The 27462-nt window shown below is 39.3% G+C and overlaps 1 protein-coding gene across 4 annotated transcripts in view; it reads right to left on the bottom strand.

Annotated features, from left to right (window-relative positions):
* The window catches only part of EYA1 (EYA transcriptional coactivator and phosphatase 1), a 265134-nt gene that overhangs the window by 116279 nt on the left and 121393 nt on the right, over nucleotides 1-27462 (bottom strand). For all 4 annotated transcript variants that reach the window (XM_078687154.1, XM_078687153.1, XM_078687155.1 and 1 more), the window contains 2 exons: nucleotides 18348-18490; nucleotides 17864-17947 (listed from right to left, as the gene is read on the bottom strand). In XM_078687154.1, coding sequence (XP_078543280.1) covers nucleotides 17864-17947; nucleotides 18348-18490 — 227 coding nt within the window. The remainder of the gene's footprint in view (nucleotides 1-17863; nucleotides 17948-18347; nucleotides 18491-27462) is intronic.

Below are 27462 nucleotides of genomic sequence, written 5' to 3'. Positions count from 1 at the left end.
GCATCGACCATGGTAATAAAAGTATGTATTTTATTATTTGTCACATAGTCAAGGGCTTGAATTAAAAAAACAGGTATTAGAAGACATGGACCTTCCCGCTACGAACCCGGTTTGATCACAGTGAATTAACTCCTGGGCGATGGGAGTAAAACGTTGTGCCCAAACTTTGAGTTATATTTTAAAATCTGCATTAGGAAGACTGATAGGGCTATACAAATTAATGTCTTTGCCATTTTCCCCTTTTTGTCAAAGCTAACCAGAATGCATCCCTTAAAGCAAGGGGGAACATAGCCTCCCTAAGTGATATTATTTAAAAGGTTTACCAAAAATAGGGTCAGCTCTCTCCAAAAAGTTTAAGAGCCTTATAAATTGGTATTAACATGGGAAGACATCAAAAGCAGGCAAGCATGGTGGCCAGGGTAGAAGCAGCCACCTGAATGAAAGCCTGAAAGCGCCCTGTTCAAGTAAAGGGGGCCTCTTCCACAGTAAAAACCCCTTTGTCTGCGAACCAATCCGAAGTAAGCTCTGGGTCAGAAAGCTCGACTGAGGGTCATATAGGGTTGCCTCCAGTGATACTCCCCTCGCAAGATCTATTGCCATCTCAAGAGGAAAATACCCCCCTAGTATCCAAAAGTCGTGTGGAAAAGGAGCAACTGGGAGTGCAATGATTCCCCTGTTTACAAAAAAAATCAACCAGCCTCCTGCAACCCAGGGACCGGTATTAACCAGCTCGGCCTCCCCAGCAGCCCCCTGAGATGATGCAACTCTCAATCTTTTTGAGGGATTGCAGATCACTCCTCCCCATGTGGCTATGCAAATGGGTATGTCTCCCTCTGGAAAATCTTCTGCAATTTCTTCAGTAACATCATTAGCTCAAGCCGATCTAGTGGAAGGAGTGTCTGTGCTCACACCCTTAAATCAAGACGTCACTCAACAGCCCTTACTCGTATCACATCTAACTATGGTAAATGCCACAAGACAGCAGGATGCAGAGTCTGGGCAGATTTGTCAAGATATGTTGGTAGCGGCAGTAGAGAATGGTGGGGAACCAACAAGGCATAGAAAGGAAAGCTGCCCTGAGAAGTCCGCTGTTCCTTCCTCCGATGCCAGTGTGCCCCAGATGGAAGTAAAAGATCTCTTGAATCTAATATTGGAGGAAATTAGAGAAATGAAAAAATCCCAGGCGCTAGAGACTGCTACTAACATTTAAGGCTGGAGAAAATTGAGGCATCTATTGCTGGTTTCCCTTAAGGCTCGACGAAGCAGAATCTAGGGCTGCTCACCTGTAGGAGCAGATGAGCTCCACTATGCGGAAAGTTAATGAGGCAACTGCAGATAAGATCGCCCTCGAGTTTAATTAAAATAGAGGACTTGGAGAATTACTCGTGCAGGTCTAATCTTCGGATAGTAGGAGTCCCTGAGTGGAGTGAAGGGACTAATTCTCTCTGTTGGGTGGAAACTTTTATTAGACAAAAGGTGCTCCCCGGCCAGGTGGGGGATCTATCGCTTACAAGAGCTCCCCGGGTTCCAGCCCACCCCTTTCCAAATTTTAAATATCCACTAACAATTCTAGTTAATTTCTCTGATTTCAGGATGAAAGAAAATGTGCTAATGAAAGCCATTCAAATGAGACAAATTCCTATTGATGAGACATCTAATTGTCGTATTTTTTCAGATATGTCAGTTCCGGGTGGCACGAAGGCGGAAAGAATTTGTCAAATTGTTATTGTTATTCAAAGCTCAGGGGGCCCAGGCATCCATTGCACGGCAGTCTAAACTCAAGGTGCTGGTTAAAGGGAAATTTTACTTGTTTACACGGGTAGAAGAAGCCCAAGATTTTCTGGAAGAATTTTCCGTGTTGAGATGAGTTTCTTTGTAATGCTTGATTATTGTGGAAAAATGTATCTGTCTGTGGGTTTGGGTGGAGCCGGTCACTGAGGGTGCAGGGTCAAGGCACCCCACTAAGAGAAAGGGGAAAATGTGGCTTGCGGGATCTGAGGAGACCACATTAGGGAGGATGGGAGGGGTCGAGGGGGGGTTGAAAGCATTTGTAAAATGAGCAGTAGCAGGATTTAGATTGAAAAAAGGGTCAGGAGTATGCGAAGTATTGTAATTAATATGGTTATAGATTTAGGATCATAAATGTCAAGTAAGTGCAGTATTCTTTCGCTTAACGTAAATGGGATCTTGAACAAACAAAAATATGGAGCTCTAATTAGATGGTTAGCTTCCTTTTCACCCCAAATACTATTTCTACAGGAGACACATTTAAAAACGAATTCTCCTAGAATATTCCTCCCAAGATGGTACTCGCTTGGCTTTTTTGCTTCTGCAGGACTGGCTAAAAGAGGAGTTGCGATATATTTTTGCAGGGGTCTCCCATGGGAGTTTAGCAAAGTGAAGAGAGATCCCCAGGGGAGATGGATATGGGTTGAGGCTAAATTAAATGGCATGATATTGCATTCTATCAACTACTGTGGCCCTATTGTGGATGACACCACTGCCTTATACAGAATTAGTGAGCTATTAAGGGGGGGTCCCTGGGAAAATAGTTATGGGAGGTGATTTTAACTTCATTCAGGACTTAAAGAAAGACACCTCGAACAAAAATTTAAAGAAAACATGAGCATATGTTGATGGATCCTTGGCACGTTGGCAATCCATCAAAATTGGAATTTTCATGCTATTCTAATCAATTCCATATGGCTTCTCAAATTGATTTTTTTTTAATATCACAAACCCTAGGTAGTACTACCTCTGCTATAGACATTAATCCATTCTCTGACCATTCTCTTATTAAACTTAATATAGAAATAGGGGTAAGCAGGAGGCCAAGATCCAGGTGGCAGATGGGTCGACTCCTTCTGCAGGACCAGCAATGGGTGGCTGACACAAAAGATTGGATTGTGGAATTTTTCAAGATCAATGAAAACACAGCAGAAATGTTCTCAGTTTGGGGGGGTTAAGGCTGCCCTTTGCGGGTGAATGATTGCACTATCCGCATCTCCAGTTAAATTGAGGAAAGATAACATTTTGAAACTTCAGCAGGCAGTAGTAAAAGCAACAACATTTCGATATGCAAAGTCTGCTGGGACGGGGGACGGTAAAGCAAAGCTAGATAGGGCCAAATACGAGTTAAAGGTTTTCTTTACTTTGGAAGAGATTGCCAACTACAGAAAATATCTACAGCGAGCATATGAGGAGAGTCAGATGGTTTGCATGATGCTCACCGGTAGTAATAAAACTAAACAGGAGGCAGCCACCATCACAGAAATTATTGACCCCAAAACTAGATTGTCTTTAACGGGTAAAGAGGAGACAGCTCAAGTCTTTCTTGACCATTACTCTCGGTTATACACCAGGAGATATGCAGTTGGAGCGACTCAAATAGACAACTATTTTGATGGGGTCGAGCTCCCCATTCTTTCAGGGCCTGCGGTGGAACAGCTCTTGCTAGATATATCTAAAGAAGAAATTGAGAATGTAATAAAATCTATTTCAGGAGCAAAAGCCTGTGGAGCCGATGGTCTTCCAATTGAATTTTGGCATCTTGCATCTTTCCTTACTGTTTATTTGTCCATCTGAAAGATGAAATGTATCTGTTTGAACAGTCAAAATGATTTTTTAAATAAAATGTTGACATTTGGTTGTGAGCATGAGGCAAGTGTTTATGGTTGTAACAATCATCATTCTAGTAGAAAGGCTGGATATGTTGAGCAAAGATCATTACTTACACTCAATTGATAACCATTACATATTCACAATATATACTGAGATGACAAAGAGATGGTACGGGAGGCACAAAAGGTACACATTCTGGCATTTAAATTCAGAGTTAAACAGACGTCTTACAAATGTGAAATCTGCATACCTAAATGCTTAAAATCTTAGGTACAAATGACTTCCAAAGCCAACCATGGTAGACAATAATTGGGAGAAGTGTTAGGAGCCAATAAATATGCTGTTAAGAATTTTGTTAAGAATTTTGGCTTTGGGAACATCTGATAGCCTGCACATTCTTAGTATATTAACAAGCCCCGCAACACACAAACTACCCAGAAACAATGCAGAAAGCAAATTTCACTCACACACAGGACATTAAGAATTTGATATCCAGTTATGTTGTTTTGTTTCAAGTTATCGACAAGGGAGGCATAAGCCTCACAAACTGCATTCTTTCCTGCTCATAGTAAGCTACTACATTTAATAATTCAATACATTTTATTTTTCATACAAAATTGGGGAACTCCTTTTGCTCATGTTCTAAACGACTTTCAAAATGTGAGAGAGGACAATGTGGTTAGGGCTACATTCCCTGTTATAATTATTTCCTGAATGAAGAATAAGTGTAACATATGCAAATACTTACTGATATAACTTTTGCCTCAAATGTATCATCTCTGACTTGCAACTGAATGCAAATATTTGAATTATGAATGTTTTAAAAGGAGATGTCTGATTGTCTCTTTGCTCAATACATTTCACCAAAATGTATGATCAAATAGCAATTGTAAAAACTGTGAACACTTTTAATCCAAAACCAACTGTTTAATGCCAATTACATAGTCAGTAACATAAAAATGGAATTGTTACAGTTCAATTGTTTTTTATTTGTTAAGTGGATATTGCACAAACTCATGTATACAATAAAACAAGCCATAGAATCCAATAAGCCGTACAATGAGAGATACCAAAATGGGAAAAAGAAAAACATCATCTAACAAAATGAAACCATTCAAAAAATTCCAAAATGGGAAAAAACAAGGGCTAGGATCAGTTGAGGTTTCAGAAACATATTTCAATGATTTACTGAAAAGAGAATAAACAGTCAATCACAACTACTAATCGACACGCTGCAAATTTTATAGATTTCTCTGACATGGTCTTATAAGGGTAAAGGTACTGCCGCACCAACAGCCACTTATTTGTCCATATAGGAACCTAAATTTCACAGAACAAGACATCTGCTATGGTGTGCATCAGGGCTCCATGTCATCCTCCATCATCTTCAACCCCTGGGACCCTGTAGCAAGAGCAGCATCAAGATCCATCAATTCACTGATAACACTCAACTCTAAGTGAAAATCAGGACCTCTCCAAAAACCGCTTAACTTAAAACTTGCATTAATCTCATATAGAAGTGAATGTTCAGCACCTATCTAAAAGTGAATTCAAGAAAATAGTATTAAATCTGTTCACCAGTAGTAACACAATCAAAACTTCAGCATGGGGGTCTGAAATGAACTTGAAAAAAATATTCACCCTTACTGACACTGAGAGTAATATCACTTGTTTGACTCTTGACACTGAATTCTCCTTCAGAGTACATACTGCTAAGAAAACCAAGACATCTATTCCTCCCAGAAACCCAAGTCCTCTCACACATCGATAGAAGCAATGCCTTGTTCTGGGGCCTCCCTGACACCACACAGACTCCTCTGAAAAGCATTGTCCATGCCGCAACACACCTCATAGGTCAAAAGAGGTTTGAACATATCACATTTATCCTAATAGAACTACATTTGTTCTCCCTCCAAACCAGCATCATCTTCAAGACATACTGCATCACATACAACAGTGTATACTCCTCCATACCTGCCTGAAAAAATGACTACCCACTACTGCAAAAAAAAGAGGAAACAAGAGGACAAGCTTACTCATCTCTAGCCCCAGGATCTAGACCAACATCCCCTTGAACATCAGAACTGTCTTATCACATCTACGAGTGAGAAATGAGCTGAAGGTGCACATCTTGTAAGATAACTAAAGACTTTATTCTTCCTGACCACAAATAAAAAGATAATTAAAGTTGGTACTAATATTGAACCAGTAGAGTGTTAGGAATTATGTTTAACAGCAGCACCAGTAAACATTTGCACTAGAACTAGTACTATAAGAAGGCATTTGTATAAGTATATTCAATGTGTTAAATATTGTAACTGCATTAAAACAATTACAGGATTATTTAAAACTAAAATACATAGTCTTACAATGGTTTGAAACTCTAGCAAAGGTCAAAATAATGTTGACCTGTTTTTAAATCTTCCATAACTCTACTGTGCACTTTTTAAGAATCTAAGCATGTAGGGTCAAAGTACCAGCAACACGTTGTGCATTTTATGGAGGTTATCTCCGTTTACAAGCATAGGAATTTATAATGCTTGTTCACGGAAGCAAAGCCAATGTATGAATCTGTCCTCCTACTCGTATGCTACTTCGCAGCACTATGTCTTCTTAGTGTGATGCATGTATCACCCTCTTCATTAAGCATTTTAATATTAAAATGAACTCTCTTTTGTCTATCACACCTAAGTTTGAATTTTGAGGAATGCCTGGTGTTATAATCATTAGAAAAAAACACAGGTGTAAATAATGGTATTTTACAATCTGATATTGTCTCAGTTTTCTGTATTGCTAACGAAGCCTAACCATATCATACATCAGATAAGAGTGCAAAAGATTTATCATGCCTCTATTTTTCTCTTAATGCTTTTGTTCAGGAGGCTGATGCATAATGGTTCATTGGATCATAATCAATGCTATTTTGGACCTTTTGAATCCGGAATCCTGTGATTGAATGCTAAGTGACTCCATAGTGCTGTGACTGTCTGTAGCTCCTAACGTGAGCTGTAGTCATTAGTCTTTTTGTTCCTTCCCAGCTTCCATTTGAAAGTACTGTAAGAAAGGCATGTCTCAAAGAAACTGAAATTACGTATATGCTTACTTTTCCATGAAAACTTGCCTGTCACTTCATGTATGTAAGCTTGTTTCTCACAATTCTGAGTTTGCTATGCTTTCTAAACCGGCAACGTGTTTTTGTTGTGATGCCCAGGTCCATGTGCTGCTCAAGTTGAACAATGGGATCTTTTTGGTGGGACAGCTTTGGTCCTGTCTCTTCCCACTAAGGCAGTGCTGATTGCCTCCTACAGACCTGCATCCGCTCAAAGTGATATTTAATTCTGCCACATCACTGTTGAAACAACTCTTATTTTCACCCCTACTCTTTGTATTCACTTAAAGGTCATTTGTGCTGCTGTGCGAGTTATTTATGGCAGAATTATCTATTTTAAAGCAAAAGCTTTGTAGAATCCAATTAATTTATTTTTCAGAATAATAAAAACAAGTGATGCCTCCAAGACAAAACTTGTTTAAATTGTGCTCCTGATAAATGCAATGAGATGCTTTCAAGTTCTACTACTATTTTAAGTTTTGCATAGGATGGTGGTGTAATTTCTTTCCCTACTATTGTTGTCTTATTTTTAATTAACTTTAGTCCAATTGTATTTTCATGAAATTAGATTATGATGTGTCTCCCACCTGGCTCGCACTTCGTAAAAATGTCAATATATACTTGACATAGCAGCATGTGGTTAATAAAGTACACGTCCACGCGCACACATATATTGCACGTTATTTTTTTGTCATCTCAAAAAATTTCAAAGAAAAACACTTTGCCTACAGGAAGAGTAATGTACAAAGGTCATATGCAGGTAACTTTCTTTTTCTTTTTTTTTTTAATTTATTTATTCCACAGTAACTCAAATTACTTAAACATACATTTGTCATTAATTCATATATTCATATGATCAGAAAACAACCCCTAAATGCCTAAACCCATTTTACGTTTCTTCGCCCCTTTAACTGAATACAAACTTAATTCTAAATTAAATAAATTATACATCTTTGCCCTCCAATGTTCAAAAGGAGGAGGGTCAGCTTGTAGCCGTTCAGCCGTAATGCAAAGCCGGGCAGCCGCCATAGCTATAAAAATCAAGTATCCATGTTTAAACAGAGGGGTACCCTTCTCAAGTTCAGGCCCCATACGCAAAAGCATAATTGCAGGTGTTATACCCATAGGGATCCCAATAATCCTAGACAAAAATTTCTCTATACTAACTATATAATTTGTCAATTGGCCACAACTGAAAAAAATATGCAAAATATCTGCATCGACCCCCCCACATTGAAAACATTTACCATCTTGCCCTGTCCCCCATTTAAGCATATGTGCCGGCGTATAATACATATTAAAGACCATTTTAAAGCATTGCATTTTTAAATTGGCGGAGAGCAGAGCTTCCCTAGATCTTGTAATAACATCTTTTATAGATTTGTTGTCTACCCCCAATATCATAGACCATTTAGCATTATGTTTATCTAGATCATCACTTCTATGTGACAATAATAGCTTATAAATCACCCCAATTTTATCCTGTCGCTTAATAGCCTCAAATACTATATTGGGTGCCGGTGTAATTTTTTCCCAACTAATAAAATCTCGAACTTGAAGAAATTTGAGATTTAGACAAGTTATACTGTCTAGACAACTCTTCATAAGACATAAGGGAACCACTCGTGTCAAACAAATTCCCCACTTGCAAAATACCTTTTGCCCTCCACCCCAGTGCAACTCTAGCATGTAACTTTCTAATGGGTTAAATAAGCCTTGTTCAGACCTAGCTGTGAACATTAGTTTTCACCACTACATAGCTGAACTTTGGTGGTGCTCCCTTTGCTCAACTAAACAAGTGCTTTACTCAGGCATCCAGTAGATTGCTATTTGTATGCACAATGAGCTCTCCATTACATATCTTTAAAGTTAGAACAATAATAAGGCTAATATAGCCGCTACAACTACTGCTAGTAATATTGTTAATAATATAAAGCACCAAGACATAATAATCAGAACACACTTCTAATTAACACCTGTTTCCCAAAACAAGGAGATTCACAGAGCACTGCTATGTAATGTATAAGCTTGAACTCGCAGTTGGATGTATTTATAAAGGCACACCACTTTAAAGTATTGCTAAAATTCTTTAAGTATGTTTTTAGAGAAAGATTAATCTATGGTAATGAGTGTTCTATTTTTAATAAAGACATCAATGCCTTAAAGTTAGGGGGAAAATGATAAAGTATGTAAAATAGTCTGATTTCGAAAGTGCAGCTATATATAACTTATTGCACTTTCTCCACTCTAAGGTATGTAAAGTCCACAAGTCAAGAAATGAAAAATTAATTTATTTAAGAAGGAATTTATTTATTTATTGGTCACTTATCTATAAACAGCGGCATCTCCTGCACTATGGCAGAGGAGCATCATCCCCCCCCGACAGCAGTTAAAAAAATTCAAAAATAAAACCCGCTTTTTTTTTGTGCCATGGGTTTGGGCCAGGGCCAGCGTTTGGGCCAGGGCCAGGGCTGGAGGGGGGGTGGTGGGATCTACCTACATTACCCATGTGGTTTTTGGCCGGCGGTCTCAGGCTGGCCAAATACCACTTGCGCAGTGACCCCTCTCCAATCCCAGCTGCATTGCTGGAGCTGGAGAGAGCAGGCACAGACTCCCAGTCTGTCCTGGAGGCCACATTATCGGCACTCAGGCCAATCCCGAAGCTGCTCTCATATGAGAGCAGCTTCAGGATTGGCTGCAGGGCCAGCTGGGAGCTTGTGCATGCCTGCAGCAGTGGAGAGAAGTGGACAAGTGCGACGAGATGCGGCAACAAGTACGTTTAATTTTTTATTATTTTGTCTTTGTTGTCCCCTGTTTCCTGCCTCACCTTGCCTCTTTTGCATATGTTTTTTGCGTTGTCCTCCGCCCGTCCCCCCTCATGGCGCCCTCACCCGCCTCGCCTCGTTTACCAAATACAAGCTGCTCCTGATAATCCACCTATGCAACTCTCACAGTGACATCAGTGAACAGAGAAGGAAGTTGGTTAATGGGAGAAGAAGAATGAAGCAAGGAGGAAAAGCAGAAAATGTTGGTGAACTGAGGCCACGGACATGCCAGACTTTCAACACAGAAGTCACACTTATATGCATCGAATTAAATGCAACAAATTGCACTGTCTGGTTACCACGACCATCTGGTAATTTTCTGGCCCTTGTTGATCAACGTGGTCAGTTCTGGATTGTAAAATGGCTGAGCAAAATTATTTATTTAAACTAGAATGATCTGAGTATGTTACTGGAGTTGAAGGATGTCGGGCTCTGTAATAAGGCTAATTAGCAAGAGTTTCAAATCATCAGTATCAAAATATAGAAGACAACGCTACACCAATACAGACTGATAAATCTTGGATGGCCAGGCAAGAAACATCAGAGGTAGAGCTTATTAATTCTAGTCCCCGATGGCCACAAATGGACTGAGACAGTTTCAAATTAGAGTAGTGACACACACTTGGTGAGATAGGTTGTGAAATCAACTACCACACAATTAGTAAGACACATCTGGGTATCTGCTTTATTGGTGAAAGCAGATGCTGTCCCCTTTGTTGCTCTGACATACTATTAATACAATTTCTCTAGATGGGCCCTAAGTGTCAGTGGTGGTAGCTATAGTTCGTTTGAGGCAGCCTAGTAGTTAACATTAAAATTATGTTTATTTCTTTTTAAGTACTTGCTAACTTGATTGCTGTGCATCAGGTGGTCCCATGAGCGAGTGACTGGTGATGCAGAGGTGACCACATGATCTCTGGCTTCACGTTCCACAAAAATAAAATAGCTCAGCTCTTTATCTGCACACCAAGAGTGCATCATTAGCAAGCTGAAGGCAAAGCCTTGTGTCCATTCCGAGATGCAATCACATCCAGGCACAGAATCGTGTCTGCCTGGGTCAAATTTTCTACCCAAAGAATTCTCTAGACAAAAGAAGCGTTTCTTCATCAGTGATCTCTACAAATGATGAGGTATTTAGACCACACATGTGTCACAAACAAATTGATAAATTCTGAACGGTGCAGGGATTACATTTTAACATGTATTCTATTGTATTATTGCAGTACGCTACATAGCAATAAACTGAAGTACTCATGTTTGGTGACAAAAACTTTGAGCACCTAATGTCTGGTGAGAATCCATGTTGTTTCCTTCTACTCCTTTTCCAATTATTCAAAACGTAGTGTTTCAGTTTTTTTAGACTTTGTACTGATTCATAACCCCGTAATCACTGGAGTTCTGAATCATGCCACTGTCAGCTTTTAATTCTGGGATAAATGCTTCCTCGGAGACCTCACCCATACAGAGGGCAGTTAATACTGCAGTTTTCTCTTGTTTACTTGAATATGCTATGTGTGACATTAAAGACTGTCATAATGTATATTGATTTAGTTACAGCATCTTCATAACACTGTAGCCATAATGGTGGAATCATGACTTGATAGTTCTATCATGGCTCACACGTAGGTCAGAGAGTGATGTTTAAAATTTGCTTTGTGGTGCACAAGACGATTCTCAAGACTAAGCAACTATTTCTTGTATATCAGTTTGAATATAATACTCCCTGCCAACAACTCAAATCTTGAATTGGAGATTATTTTAGCGTATCAAGTTTGGACTGGTTGAATGAGTCCTTAACGTTTCTGCATTAACTTCAAGGAACTCACTGCCAATTCCTCAGCAGAAGCAAATTGGTCATTTTTTCATCTCTAAACAAGTACAGGACTATTCACAAATATTTTCACTGGAGCCAGAAATTATGGTCTGTGGCATGACGAAGAGTCACATGGATCAGGAGCTGCCACGGCCGGCAGTGGGAGTAAATGCAGGGTGGTAACGTGGGTAGGGGGAGGGGCAGGGTGTGGGGTAGTAATGTATGGATTACGGAGTTTTACAGGTAAGTAAGCATTTAAATACATCAAACGAATTTCGTTGCGCGCACTGCATCGCATTTTGGGATGCAGTGTACTCAACTAAATTCATTTTATTTACTTAAATGTTTACTTACCTGTAAAACTCCGTAATCCATACATTACTACCCCCCACCCTGCCCCTCCCCCTCCCCACGTCACCGCCCTGCACCTCCTGCCCTGGTCAGGAGGTGCTGTGGGGGAGGTAAAGGTTGATGCAGGGGAAGCAAAGCATGTAAATAGTGTGGAAAGTGTGTCATGGAGTGTTTTGAGGGTTCATCCCGTACTTCTCACTCAGTTAAACCTCTGGTGTCTGGAAGAGTAATGGATTTGACAATATTGTGTTATGCTGTATCTGAGTCAGTGTTCCTCCACTGCCCACTAGGGTAAGTCTTCACTGCTGGCTATCACTACATTTGGTGAGTCAAGTGTACAAAGGAAGAGATTTATTATTACATGGATTGAAATAGAATCTTAGGTCTCACAATTGCCTTATTCCTTTCGTCTCTTGTCTGTAAACATTAGGAGTGCTTAGAAACAGGTTCAGTTAAGGTAGTGAGTGCTCTAAAATATTCTTGACAAAGATTCCCCCAACAAGGTGCACACTTTTATGAGGTGGAAAGGCACAAATAGCCAACCTCCACCACTCGACATGAGACAGTGGGAACGTTTTAGCCGTGACTATAGGATGCACAACATTTAGACTTGTCTTTACCACTTTGTCAAAATATACTGGTTCTGAACTCTGTATTTAAAATATGGGTAGGTTCTACTGCACAGTGGCGTCTCCTTGGGGAGAGTAGTCCCCAAGTCTCACCATCAGAGCCACTCACACCTCAGTTGTTGGGTAATGGGCAAGATGGAAACAATGGAACCATAAAACATGTTTTTGTATTAATCTGCTTCCCATTGTGAGAAATTGTGCTCTTTTGGGTAATTGCTTTCTGAAAATATTTCTTTGCTCCTTTTTTAACAAAAGATAGAAAAAACTTAAATTAAACTAAACTCTGGAACGAAGTATATGATATGAAAAACAGAACTGTAACCCAACAATCATTTTACTTTTGCCATAGGGAAGAGAACAACCAGTCTCATAATATACTCAATGATGTAGTGAGAAACATGATTGTTTAAATAAGAAGACCTGCACTGTGGCGTTTTTGCTCTGAATTGTTCATGATAGTCAAATCATATGTTTCATGTGCCCTTGTCCTCGTCCTCGTTATTGCCATTATGAGATAGAGCCATAGATGCCTGACTCAGCCCTAGATTATCTTGTAGCCTCAAGCGAAAATGAACTGAACATTGATGTGGCTTGTATCTGCCACCTACCCGCTCAGCTTCTGCGCCAAGAATCATAGACAAAGCATTGCATTTGAATGTATAACAAGAGAGGAAAAGAGATACCCATTTACTGGCTGAACTGAATAATGTAAAAAAATAAAACCTGGGATAAAGGCAGCTTCCACACTTGACCAAACTGTGTGAACATAGGCAGTTGTATTATTACACTGTGCCTCCTTTTTCTGCATTACCACATTTGAGAGGACCATCAATTACATTAGATCAGGGACTTCACTGAACTAGAACTTTTCTATAATGTTGTTCCATGTACAATAACAAACTAAGCCACCAAGGGGGTGCACATGGCACACGCCTCTTGATTCACTAAAGGCATTATCGTATGAGTGGGGGAAAGCATGAATTTTTCAAAGTTCTTGTTTAAAAACTATCACTTTTACTTAATTGCTCTCAATGCAGTGAAATAATCTGATATACTAAGACGAAAATATTTTGCATGTTAATTAAATGCACATTTTGGAATTCTGAATAGACAGTATCTCAATATTCATACAGGTTATTACTAGAGGTACTCCTGACTTATTTCGCAGCATGTACTATTCAGCAGTCTAAATAAATGAATAGGTAATAAAAGATATAATTAAAGCAAAGTTTTTTCCAAATAACCGCTATGTGAATAAGTTCTCTTTTGAATTATCATATGTGAATATTTCTTTGGAGAATATTCTGAAAAGTGGGGCACAGCACACATCTCGTTCTAAGGCCCCGCAATGGTACTCAATTATTGACTTGAGACTGTTGGGGCATTTTCCCTTGTGTGCCATTTCAGGCCAGGCAGAGGTGCTTTAGCTTTCTGTAGGGTCCAGCAAGAATTTAAGAATTAATCTCTTCCATTTGTTTTAGATAGTCTGTTTTATTTTTTAAAATAAAAATCAGTTCTGCTAATCATGATTGGGTATCAATAGCCACGACAATAATGATAAAATATATATATATTTTAAATGATTCAATACTAAAACACTGATTTACGTTATTATGATTATCATGTTAATAATTAAAAAAAATCAAATCATAAGTTAGGCTTTTGAAATTACACAAACAACAGCAATGCCAAAAACTATAATTTATCAAAATGATGCTCACCTTTGAATTATGTTCCGTACTACAAAAGAATATTAGCATTTCGGTCAATTTAAATAAAAAATTCAGGAGCCTAGAAAATGACTTCCACATTGTGATATCCATCTCTTTCTGTATGTTTGTAGTAGTGTAGTAGGCAGTACGAAACCTATGAACCATAGATTTCTGATTATGATATTCATGTAATTTTAACCTTTAATGAGATCAAAAAGATTCAGTGGAGTATATATGAAAATGTTTGCAAATCATATATTTTAATGTCTATTTTGCCGCTGAACCTACTCCTGCAGATCATCATCAAGGTGCACATTTTGTGATTTATGAATATTTCAGGGCCAATTCACAAAGGCATGAGCACTCATGTAGGATTCTTTCACACACTTTTACATGTCTTTGAGAAACAGCACAAAAAAATAAAAAAATTGAATAAAATGTGAATATTTGGGTCACATTCAAATACTAGTAGTATAAATAGAAACGTATGTGTCCTTTTAGCACGTTTGTTAATAGACAGTTGGATGTTTAGGGCCTGATTAAAAAAGGTATGTAAAAGTAAGTAAAATAGTACTCCTGCTTTACTACTTCCTATACTAATAAATTATTTTGTAAATAAGCTCCCTAATATCTTCTTTTAACAAGAGAATATACTTACTCATTTCTGTACTTCCCCTTCTTTCTTTCACTTTTCCACTCTTGGAAATACACTTAGAGATGCAAGAATAATTTTACATATGTTTACAGGACAAAACCCATAGATGTTTGTTGGTACTTCAAGCATTGCGAATGGCAGCACCATCCAGCAACCACCTTTCCCACACCTTCTTCTAAACTTTTTACTGCTGAAAATCCGTAATCACTCATGGGCTCCTGGAACAATGTGGTATTACCAAAAGGGTTGCAGATGCTTGTGCAGCCCCTTTTGTAATACATTTAGCAATGGTGCACATGGAGCACCAGCGCAATATTGGGAGAGCATTTCCTCATTTGCATAGAGTCATGGCCCCATACAAAAGAGGGAATCACTTTGACTCTGAGCCCATGCCCTGTTACGAATGCAGGTGCAGAGAGGCAAACAGGCCCTTAGGAGGTGTACTGACAGTGCACCACCAACAAATGGTGCATTGTTAGCGTGCTGCCCAATAGAGGCTCGCTGTGGGAGTGCTGTGGGGCGGTGGGGCGGCGGGGCGGGGGAGGAGCACGTTGGGAGGTAGTAAACTATGGCATACAGCCTAAAAGAGGTAAGTAAACAAATAAATAAATATAACGAATTTCATTGTGCGCGCTGCATTGCGAAAGGCGATGCAGCGCGCGCTACTGGTGCTGCCTGAGGGCAATCCTCTGGAAGAGGCAAAGAGGGAACCATGGCCCCCTTCAGACATCTACCTGCAGTTGGGTGCATTCACTCTTCTGCACTGTGAAACACAGAGCTGCTTATAAACAGTTGCTCCATATTTCAGTGAATGCACTGCCGCCAGGGCAGCTGCACGTTCATGGACACTCCCCAGGCACTCATGATAATAGTGCATGCCCATTCTATATTCAGAGCCACTAATGTTACCAGCATTACGTTTAATGTGCAATAGTAATATCCTAATTCTGAAAAAGAGTTGGTCTGTCAGTATGCCCACATTTTTCATTTTTGCATTTTTAGTTTAAAATTAGATTCTCAAAAATGTGTGTAAATCGGGATGATCACTTGAACTTTCTACTATAGGCAGTAGTCGGCATTATGCATACCAGTTTTGTCATTGCTTTTAGAGGGCCTGGTAGGGATGTCTACTAGGAAAGCATTCTAGACTTCTTTTAGAGATTCCACCCAGTCTTGTTTACTTTAGAAACACTATTATCTTTCTTGGTTTTCCTCTTTAATAATTGAGTTGATTGTCATTTAAAAATCATTCCACAATAAATAAATGCTTCAGACATTCTAAATGCTTTCCTTTTTGTAAAAGACATGCTTTGTTCCTTCCTGTATTTGCTCTAAACTTGAAGTTCATGTTAGCATTTCAAAATTACTAGCTATTGAAACAAAACGTGAAATTACAGAAAAGTATTTATCAGAAAGCTCCACACAGTCGTTAGAATAAATCTGTATATTAGATGTATTACCGAGCGCATGTGACTGCCTTGAATGGGAAATACACTCATCATTATGGTTTCAGGAAACATATTTACTTTACTTTGATTATACAGTAAGATTTAGCACTTAGCTTTAGGTGAAGAATACTATTGTACAAATTGGAATAAGACTATCCTATTATTAAATGGTGCATTTAAACTGAGTAATGTAATGAAAAACTATTGGGCAGTGCTATAAATCTTCCTGTATTACATGCCTCAATAAATTTATGACATCAGATCATCTATTTTGTTAATGCACATTCTATTTTTGCCAATCAATAGATTTGAGTTCTTAATTTCGCTCACTAACATGTTCACTAGACCAAAGGTATGCTGTAATTTCTTGTTATTGCCTGTAGAATCACATATTATTGTTATAATACAGACTCTCGTTTTTAAAATAAACTGTTTTGGTTTGTATGTCTTTTTAAGAGTAATTAATTGTTTAAATCATTTTATGAATGAAGAAGCAACCTCCAAATGTCTGATGTTACATGAACGCAAATTTGGTAATGCCACTGGCCCCATAGCTTGAGTGTTTCTCCAAATGTGAAACATTTAGAAAAGCTGTCATTTTGTGTTTTTTACTACTTCTAAGTGTGATATGAATTATCCCATTTTCATACAATACTAACATTTAGAAAATCTTTCTTCTGGCCATGTTGTAGAGGTCAGTCCATCCAGACACCATGGCAGGCGTCAACCCACTTATGTTTAGAGAGATCTCGGCCATGAGTGGGCTTCTTCTAATATAAGTGCCAAAAACAGTACCAAGTCGATCCCAATAAAAAATGCAAAAACAAATCCTTCATATTGACTGGGCGTGGACCACAGGATTGCATTTCGTATTGCACTCTACTCTTGATAGAAAATACAGACACAACATTATCCACAGCTCAAACCTCATCCTCTTAAGTTAGATATACATTGCTATAAGCTAGAGAAAGGAATTACATTGAAAGTGGTATTCTTTAGATACCTTTTTAATTCAACTTGGGTCGTTGAAGCCGCATTCCAAACCGTGAAATAAATACGATTTGTGAATGGATTGTACTGATCACCAATTTATTAAGATCTTCTTTAATTACACACACCCATACTGTTTCATCGAGCAGAAAATAATAAAATATCACTGCAACATAAATATTTCAATTGTAACTAAAAACTCTGAATACATCAATCATTGCACAGAAAGAAAGAAAGAAAGAAAGAGAGAAAGAAAGAAATGCTTAACGAAATACGATACTATTCAACATTAGTCAAGTAAAGGTTAAAATTTGCTTCCGCTCCACAATTAAAAAACTGTTACCAATTTTTGGTGAAAGTAGCATATCATTATATCTGAATAGCGCGCACCAATAGTAACATCGCTTTCAATGTTGTCATTTTGTTATTAACAATTAGTTCATTGAATAAGTTCATCAGAATCTTATCTCCAAAAATATTCCTATTCCATTTCTTAGCAAACACAAAAACAAACATATGACTTTCATACTGTAAACCAAGTGCAGAAGAAATAGTGTTAATTTCTTCTTTGCGATTGCTTTGAATACATATGTCTAGCGACACATGCAAGTGAAATTAAAATAAGTTTGGTTCATTAAACATTCCCTTTTCTTATAAATACAAGACTTGGCATACAGCATAAAATATTGCTCTTTAAATTTGTTACTCACCCGTCCATATCGGTTAGCATAGGATCCTGTAAGCAAGGAATGGAAAACGATGATGGTTTCATCCAAATCCCAAATGAATACTCTCTGCAGGAAAGGAGAGCCCAGAATCAATATGTGTCTCTCTGCATGTGGATAGGTGATCCTTCTATTAATCAATTGATGAGCAAAAAGGATAAAGATGTCTTTCTAGTGAAACAATGATTTCTGCATCATTCCCACAACAATTTTCACACTGAACCATATCAGAGTCATACAATCAGCCGCTTCCCTCCAGCAAATTGCAAGCAAACAAAATTGAAGTTTGACACAATGAGGGCCAAAGTTGTCTTTTTAGACCCCTCCAATCCCCCAAAAATATATAGCAATGAAAAATGCAGCTTTCGCTCGAGATATCAAAGATCCCAGTTTGTCAAACTGATTAACTACGTACATGTATTTTGGATGTAATTATTCCTTATAACGACTTTGATAAAGCCTACAGTACCTCAAGGTCAGAGTCTGGAGGTGGTGACGGGTTGTTGTTCCTTCTTCCTCTGCCACGTGATTTTCCATCTGATGTGCGACGCAATCGATCTGAATCTGAATCTTTAATGGGCGTTGATGGACTGTGAATTGTACTATACTCAGCTTTGAGAAAAATAGAGACACTGTTTAACGTTTCTAAGAAAAACAACTTGAGTAAACATTTTTACTTTACAGTTGTTCTGTAGTTTTCTTTGCAAATGTATAACCTCACTGCATATGCATTTGGTGCAGAATACAATGAAAATAATGCAAACAGCAACATACAATCTATCAAATAAGAATTGCTAGTGTCCAGAACAAAAATCTCCAGACATGTTCAGCTATATTGACTAAGGTAGGAGTTTGCTTGTATAACCTAGGCCAGGATTAATGTAAGTCTGTGTGCGTGCATAGTCTACAAATCTTTCACTGTTCAGCAATACATGTTTTCATTGACAATTGTTCTATATTTCAACGTATGTGAGGTACTGCATGTAACTCACATATATTGTGTATTTGCACCTATTTTTCAAATCTGCTTGTGCTTACTGTAGACAATGTGTACAACGAACATGCAAAGATTTAGAACATTCTCTTACCATTATTGTATTTTATTTCTTATGTGTAAGTTCTGTTCTTGTCAGAGTACCACCTTACACACTTAACATGTAGAAATGTTGTAGACATGCATATGCCACATTTTTCTATAGCTAGAGCTGTACCACTAAGGGGCTACACTATGTTCATAGGGAAGAGTGGGAAAATGGATACACACTAAATTACTGCATGGGGACTGTTCATCCAAGTTGGAATTGTCAGACAATATTGCACATGCTATACAATATAAAACCTTTTAAACATTCATAACCATGATATGATGTTCTATAATGAAAGTGCCCATTTCCCAGGACAGGCTATATTATTCCAATATGAAGAATGCAACTCCTACCTAATCCTGGGTGCCTATTACCAGCATTAAAATGCCTGGTTACTATAGAAGGCAGAATAATAATAATGGAATTATTATATTATTATATTCAGTTTGCTCATGAAATAGGTATGAATGCTTAGGTCCTTCTTTCATTCATCTAAACCTTTCTGTTTTTCCAAATCTACAACTAATGAGCAACATTTTCTGTGTCAGAAACAGATAACACTTTTACAAAATCGGCCACATCTGTATTTATTGGTTTGGAGAAAAAAGAAATAATACATAGGTGTAAACAATATTCCTTCTAACAATGATTAATTTGGCGACCAAACTACACTGCTGGCAATAACCTATTTCATATACAGAAACATGCAACAGGAAAGAGCAATAACACAGGAAATTTTTGTCATCATCATTTTGGTACAACATTTCTGTGTTCAAGTGACAATAGTGCCTGCTAAATGTCATTGAAACTATCTAAAATAAAGCACACCCTCCCCATAATAAGTAAATTGTGCCTCAGTGGATAGGGTCCCTGTGGCCTAATTAGGTTCAAGGAGAGAGCCTGCATGCCCACTTCCTTTATTAATTACATGGTCCCATAGGATGGGGACCCTGGAGCCAAATGAGTCTTTAGGAGAGGGCTATGTGCCCCTCCCCTTTATAATTAGGGCCTCCAGTGTTATGGTATTTATTTTTTTACATTTCTGTCTGTATTTATCCATACTTACTTTTTGTGAATTGTATCTGTATTTATACATATTTATTATGGGTTTTATGAAAAAATAAAACTGAAACTGGTATATTTCCAAATGTATTTAACCAATAAATATGCAGTCATGTTTGAATGCCTGCCAGGTTTCAGTGATATGAACACCCGTAGAAGATACACCAATGCACTTATATGAAAATATTGCACATTTCAGGGTCAGCCTTGTGCATATCTACTGCTGTTTAAGCCTCTTTACTAAAATACCTTTCTTTTTTAACACCCTTACCTATCAATCCTCACCGTTTTTGGCCTTGCCGTCATGTCAAAGTGTGATTAGAATCACTCAAAAAGCACCCAATTTCCATTTTTATCCACATTTAAAAATAAATACAGACAAGAAAATAAATGTTTTTCTGTCTGTATTTATCTGTTTAAATCTGTAAGAACGGAAAACAGGGTGAATTATTTATAATGCAACGCTGCTCTGGGGGATAGGGTCCCTGGGGCCTCATAAGGCTTGGGAAGGGGTCCACCTGACCCTCCTCCACTTTTAAAAAAATGGATGACCCCGGGGGATGGGTTCTACAGGGCTAAAAGAGACTTGTGAAAGGGGTCCTGTAGCCTTCCTCTCCTTTTTAAATAATGAACAACTCTTGGGTATTGGGTTGCTGGGGCCTAAGAAGGGTCAGGGATGGAGCGTTGCATTCCCTTCTTCGCTGTTTAATTGTATTTGGCTCTGGGGAATAGGGTCCCCAGAGCCTTTTAATCGGCCGTAATCCATAGTTTACCAACCCCCACCCTGCCCCTCCACCTCTCCACGTCAGCACCCGGCAGCACTCCCACCACGGGCCGCTACTGTTTTAAAGCATCTTGGAATTTCCATCCATCAATTATTCATTACTGGTGAATCCACTAGAAGAGTCAAATATATACTAATATGAAACACAATTTCTTTAGCGTCCGCTATTTTGAATTTCCTTCTTTTCAAGCATCAGTATATTGGTCATACTGGAGTTTCCAATTTCTAGTCTCTGTACAAGCAAAATAGAGATGCTCAAGATTTCAGTTTCTATTTTCTCAATTACATTTTAGGTCAAATAATGTAGAATTACATTCAGAGAGTTTGACAAATGTCTAACACAAATAACCATACAACACCTGAAAACTCCTAAAGAAACATTCATGATTGAACTCTTATACCATCCCAGCCCTCGGAGGATGCATCTACAATCCACACAGACACAACTCTGTGAAAGCCGAGGTGGCCAAATGGTCTACACAGTAAATTATGTCATTACTTCACACTGCCTGTGCACAAACTAAATACCATGTTGTTTCTTTAGTCAGAATTCTATTTATCATGGACGCTGCTTCATGCACAGATATCGAGCGAGAGGAGTTACTGCCGAATACATGCAATCCACTACTTAACTTTGGCATCTCTTATGTCTTTAGTCAGGCTATCAAAGATGTAACAGACATAAAAACATTGAGAAACTGGAAAGCATAAGTGAAGATAAGAGACCAAGCTAAACCTATGGTTTAAGACAGAGTCTCCCTGTAGGTGAATTATTCATAACAAAAAGCGCCATAACAGAGCTTGCAAACAAGGAAATAATGTCATCCAATGTGTCCCTTTATTAGGGCACGTTTTGCATCCAAGTAAGCAAATACAAGTAATGCATTTCCGTTCATTTGTTGGTACCTCTGCCCATGAGTACTACTTAAAAACTACATATTATATTAATTTTTCATTAACTTTAAGCCCCCAAGAGATAAGATGTATTCAAGCATCTATTCCAGAGAGAAGGCACTGGATGTGCAAACTGGATCTGGGATGCAGAGCCCCAGGCACGCCACGTGTGAACACTGTAAAAGCACATCAGACAACCTTCTGGGTAAAAGATTATTCAGGCCAACTAAAGCATTTCGCGGTTGTAGGTGTTTAAAATGGTGATGGGGGGAGGGGGGAGTGGATGCCTGGTTTGTGCCATAAGGAACTGTCCAGCGAGTAAAGCAGCTGCACAAGCAGGTCTGTAGCTACTAAGTGCGCCAGAGCACAGATGGAGCACATTACTATGCAGTGTTCTTTTGAGCCTTGTACGCCAAATGGTTTATTACTGGGTTAATAAAAAGGCTCTGCACTGCTTTCAGATTTGGTACCGTCCTGTCTGCCAGATACACAATATAACACTCTAGTGTGCCGGGTTCATTTTCAGAAAGTTAAATCTAGTGGCACACATTCACTCCTGAATAGTAACCCCCTAGCCTGCATGAGGTAGAAATCAGTAGTGTCATTTGAACAAAATTGCGTTCTCTTGGAAATAAAAGGCCAACACCTTTAACAACTAAATGCAAAAGCGTGAGTTCTGAACTTGGTTTAATAATATTCATTGTTAACCTTCACAGAAACTAAGCAACCACGGTGCATCAGTAGGCGAACATTTGATTTCCCTTGTACACCTCCCTTCCTGTCTGTTTCTTATCATGCTTCAGGGACATAAAAGGCTTTTCATTGTTTTTCCTTGATGTAATCTGGGAAATCTTGGGAGATACTCTCTGCAACTGATCTTGACATGTGGAGCCCTTTTGGCTGCAGAAAGTTTGTAAAACACTATTAAACATGGGGTAAAAGAGATAATTTGTACCAGAAGGAAATGCGGGCGTAGGAAAACCATGTTTCTTTATGGGACAGACTAGATTGACTTTGTTGGATTTTGGTTTTGAAGTTAATGTAGAATTGAACTGGGAGTCACAAGTGATGAAGCAGATAAACTGCTGAACTCCTTAGTTGACACATAAAACCGATTTTTGACACTTTTGGGAGAAAATGACAAAAGTACGCCACGCTAACTATATGCTGAAGAAATCATGAAAAAAATAGTAACCGCATTGTAAAACCATGCTAAGAGTGTAGACTCGGCGAAAATGTTGGTTTGAATAACATAGGTTGATGTTTTACTAAACTGCATTGGTGTATTCTTTTAACATGTAATAGAAATGTGACTATGGTGGTTTCAAATGTTACAGCGATTTCATTAATCATTCTCTTTAAATAATAATGTATGTGAAGAACTAATGAAAATACATGTTAATTCGATGATACCAGAATGTTTATTGAAAAGTAGTATTTTAACTCTATCTTGGTTTATGTTAAAATGTGCACAAAGTAAGAAAAGAGAAAATAATGCGGTACGTTTATACTAATTCCAAATGCTCTGAAACTTTGAGAGAATAATCTTCATACATGTACTAATGAGAACTACTAGATACGAGATTAATAATTTATAGTGTATATGTGGGTACTTTAAAAATGCAGTAATATGCTATAGTTACACATGCAATTTACAATGAAATTAACTTACTTTCTAAGAGCAATTAAGCTGAAAACAATATCTGAATGTCATATTTCTCAATGAAAATGTATATTTCAATACTTCATATTTTGCTTATATTAGCCTAAATTCAATGAAGGCCTGCCTGCTTGAAAGCATTTTTCCTTGTTGCTCGACTTCGTTATCATAGGAGAATGTCCTGAAATTGAAAAGTGAATTGAAACTATGTTTTATTTCGAGAGTTCCTACTCGCATACATGGACTGTTTGACATGATTTCTGTTACTATGGTAATATATGCCTGAGAAACTGCCCTTTCGATTTTGCTCATGTGCCTTTGCTAAAGAATCTTTGTTTAAGAGCAATATTCCTATGGGATGGCCTGATAGTTTATGTATTCTGCACCACCTATATTTCTACAAAATGTGTCTTTCTTATGTTGCATGACAATCAACCTATATGAACTGACCTTTTGACTGAGTGGTTTGACCAGATGAGGTGACCCAGGAGATGTCACCCCTAAATTTAAGGGATATATTATACGTTGTGAATGGGGAGAGTAGAGAGACTTCATATTCTTTTCCTTCTTTTTCTTTTTTGTGGTGATATTATATCTTTGCGGACAGATAGACATCATTCATTTTCCATACGGACTCTACTTGTTTTCCCTGGCTGATGCATAATGCTGTGTGCACTATTCCCAGACTCCTTTCCCCATGGGAGAGAACCATTGAGCTGATATGGTTCACGCCCTTTCCTAAAGTCTCCTAGAGTTTTGGAAATTAATGGCCCACAAGAAAAAAATGTGATTATTTTGCACTCCTAAATCAAAGCCTGTTATTGATGTATCTGCTCTATGATTCATCTCCAACTATTGATTGTGCATTCCAGTTTAGCACTAATGAGGGATGGGAATTCAAACAGAGAGATCTCTGGTCTTCAGATTCTAATGCTACTAGTCTGTATAGCTCTAACTGCATTATTGGTTTGTATGATTTTAGTTCGACTGAATTTCTTAGGGCGATTTGGTCTAGCAGTAATAATACATACCGGTATAGCTCAGTTATATATGAGATCCCTAAATATGTCTATGAAATCTAAATGATTTTAGGATGAACTACGTAATGTGAGATTGTCAGCTTCTGATGATAAGTAAATTAGATACTCAAGAAAACACGCTTTAAAATGTAAGAATTTCACAATTGAATGTTTAGAGCATGTATTTTGTTGATAATTTAGAAAAAATGAGTAGTAAAGTGAAATCACAACTTCATCCTCACATTGCATCATGGTGTAAAAAACATATTAAGCAAGTGGTTTCTCTCCTATGCAATCATACTGTTATATTGAGAATTTTAATCCATTCCAAATATAACAAAAACACTTGTTATAAAATGTTATCTATTAATTGAAATGCTTTTACTGAATTAGTAATCAGAAATGTCTATATTGATACCTTTGGTGTCATTGAAGAATTTACATTGAGCTGAATTGGTGGCCGAAAAGTTCAGGGTGATGGACTTCTGTTTGTAAAGGTTCTATGGACTTCTAGAGAAAAACACGTTTAAGGAAATGTGTTCTGGAACATCAAACTGCTTCCTCATTTTTTTAATAAATGGAATTCCCAAGGAGTTAGATTCTTCCTAATGAACGCCTTTCATTTTTTAAAAAAGTATTTTATTGATTTTCAACCCAAACATAGCCCCCCCCCCCCATACAAGGCTCATCATCAGCTGGGGCAATTTACTGGATACATTGTATAAAGTCATTCTCCACAGTTGAGCTTGCAGTCATTTCAGAATCAGTATCGCTATAAGCTTCCTAGCTCCACTCCGTGTACCATTATCAACATCATTACATGTATCATATACACCCCACAATATAATGGGAGCCCAACTTGGTGCTCCCGCAGATATTTGCCTCCCCCCCCCCCTGCCTGACCACTTCCACCGGTGTGTTCTAAGTATACTGAACCAGGATTTTCAATCTTCATTTTCGCGCCAGGCTGTGCCAGTGTCCTATTGCGTTTGGTTTGTTGTCCAATTCCTGCTATGTCCGGCCTTGCTTCCTTTCCCCAACAGCCACCTCAAGCCTATTTATGTTTTGTGTGCGCCAACATTCTCCTGAGAAGCCTCCGAAGAGTCACAGTCCGAGTCCGATTCTGGCACTTTCAGCAATGCCACGAGGGCCTCCCATACCAGTGCAGGGTCCATCGCCTTTTCATTATTCGCTCTCCTGGCCTGTTGGAACCTGACCATACTCTCACTAGCCGCCAAGCTTGTGAATTCCACCTTCCATCGCTCCACGCTAGGACCCTGTTTGGATTTCCACTTTCTCGTTAGTTCCCATGTGGCCAACAGCAACCCCAGGTCCATGAATTTGCTTGTTACCTTAGTTCGTGTTGTATGAGGAAACCAGTGCAGTATGCATGCCCCCGTGTGGGGTTCTATCTGCGTATCCATCACCCAGCAGAGGACCTCAACCACCTGCTCCCAGTACATTCCGAGCTGCGGACAACTCCACATTATATGCTGGAAGTCTGCTGCAGTCAAATGACATCTATGGCAACATGCCGAATCCACATTAAAGTATTTATTTATCTGCTCTGGGGTTAAGTACGCCCTGTGTATGATGTAGAAATGGATAAGTTGGAATCTAACATTCTGCGTACCCTTCCATGCCCTTTCCACTAGTTTAGCCCAAGTCGATTCAGGTATATCCTTGTCCAAGTCCACATCCCATTTTCCTCGCAGCTGAGACAGTGGCTGAAGTCCCTCCTCTACCATTCTCCTACACAGGCATGTTACTGTCTTTACTTTCCCTGCTGCCATTACTACATATTGGCATGTCAGGGATGTTTGTGGTTCTAGCAGCTCTTCCCCCCAGTGTTTCTGAATCACTGACACCAGAGCTGCATGCAGCAAAAAGTCACCCCTGGGGAAGCCGTATCTGTCCTGCAGTGTTGGATAAGGCAAGAGAGCTCCCTCCTCATACAGGTCACCGACCATCTGCAACCCCCAGTCTTTCCCACTCTGCCAGTGCACGACCAGTCTCCTCTGTGCGGGAGGGCCATGCACACTCCAAAAGGTATCTCCTATGGGTACGGGTGAGTACCACCCACCCTACACCTGCTTTCCAACATGCCCCCAGTGCTTTCTCCTCATAGGTCAGTGAATCGACCCACAACCGCTGGCCCAAGATCACAAAAGACAAAACATGTCTTGGAAACCATTGGTCCAATGGGCCATCCGGCCCCCTGTACTCCCGAGCAACCGCCTGCGTGAGCCACTGCAGCTGGGCCGCCAGATAGTACAGTTCAAAGTCTGGGACTTCCCATCCCCCCTCTGCTCTAGGCCTCATCATCGTGGTCAAAGCCACCCGCCTCCTGCCATTCTCCCACAGAAATCCCCCTACCATAGTTCTGAGCGTCCGGAACACCAGGCCTGGGATCCAAATCGTCAGCGTCTGGAAATAATATAATAGTCGGGGTAGAGCCACCATTTTCAGAAGCGCCACCCTTCCTGCCACTGAAAGTGGCAGAGTACTTCAGAACGCCATGCTCCCCTTGATCCCTCTCACTGCCCTATTCACATTACCATCCAAAAAATCCGCCTGCACATGATAAATGTTAGTTCCCAGACACGGCAGACAGCAGGGTTCCCATCTTATTCTGTTCAGTCTGTCAGGAGGTCCCACAGCTCGACGCGCCGGGAACAGGCTAGTCTTCTCCCAGTTCAAGCACTGCCCCAATGCCGTCCCAAACACCCGTAACAGCACCGTTGCTCCCGTTAAGTTCTCGCCAGGGGCTGCTAGAAACATCAGCAGGTCATCTGTGTAGAGCGATTAATAATGCATGTCTCCCCGCATCTTCAGCCCGGTATAATGCCTCCCCGATCTAGCTTGCACCGCCGCAATTGTACCGCTGCAATTGCCAGCGAAAATAGCAGCGGAGATAGCGAGCAACCTTTTTGTGTCCCCGTCTCACCGAGCAGGGAGCCAGCACCGCCCCCCGTTCGCACCCCGGCCATCGCTGAGTTATATTGTATTTGAGTTCATCTCACAAACACTTCCCCCAGACCCATCTTCCTGGAAAAGGAACGGCCACTCCACACTATCAA

Source organism: Lissotriton helveticus, chromosome 4_1 (genome assembly GCF_964261635.1).
Source record: "Lissotriton helveticus chromosome 4_1, aLisHel1.1, whole genome shotgun sequence".
NCBI lineage: Eukaryota > Metazoa > Chordata > Amphibia > Caudata > Salamandridae > Lissotriton > Lissotriton helveticus.
Note: the sequence above shows the minus strand (reverse complement) of the source record. Positions and strands in the feature narration are given on the sequence as shown.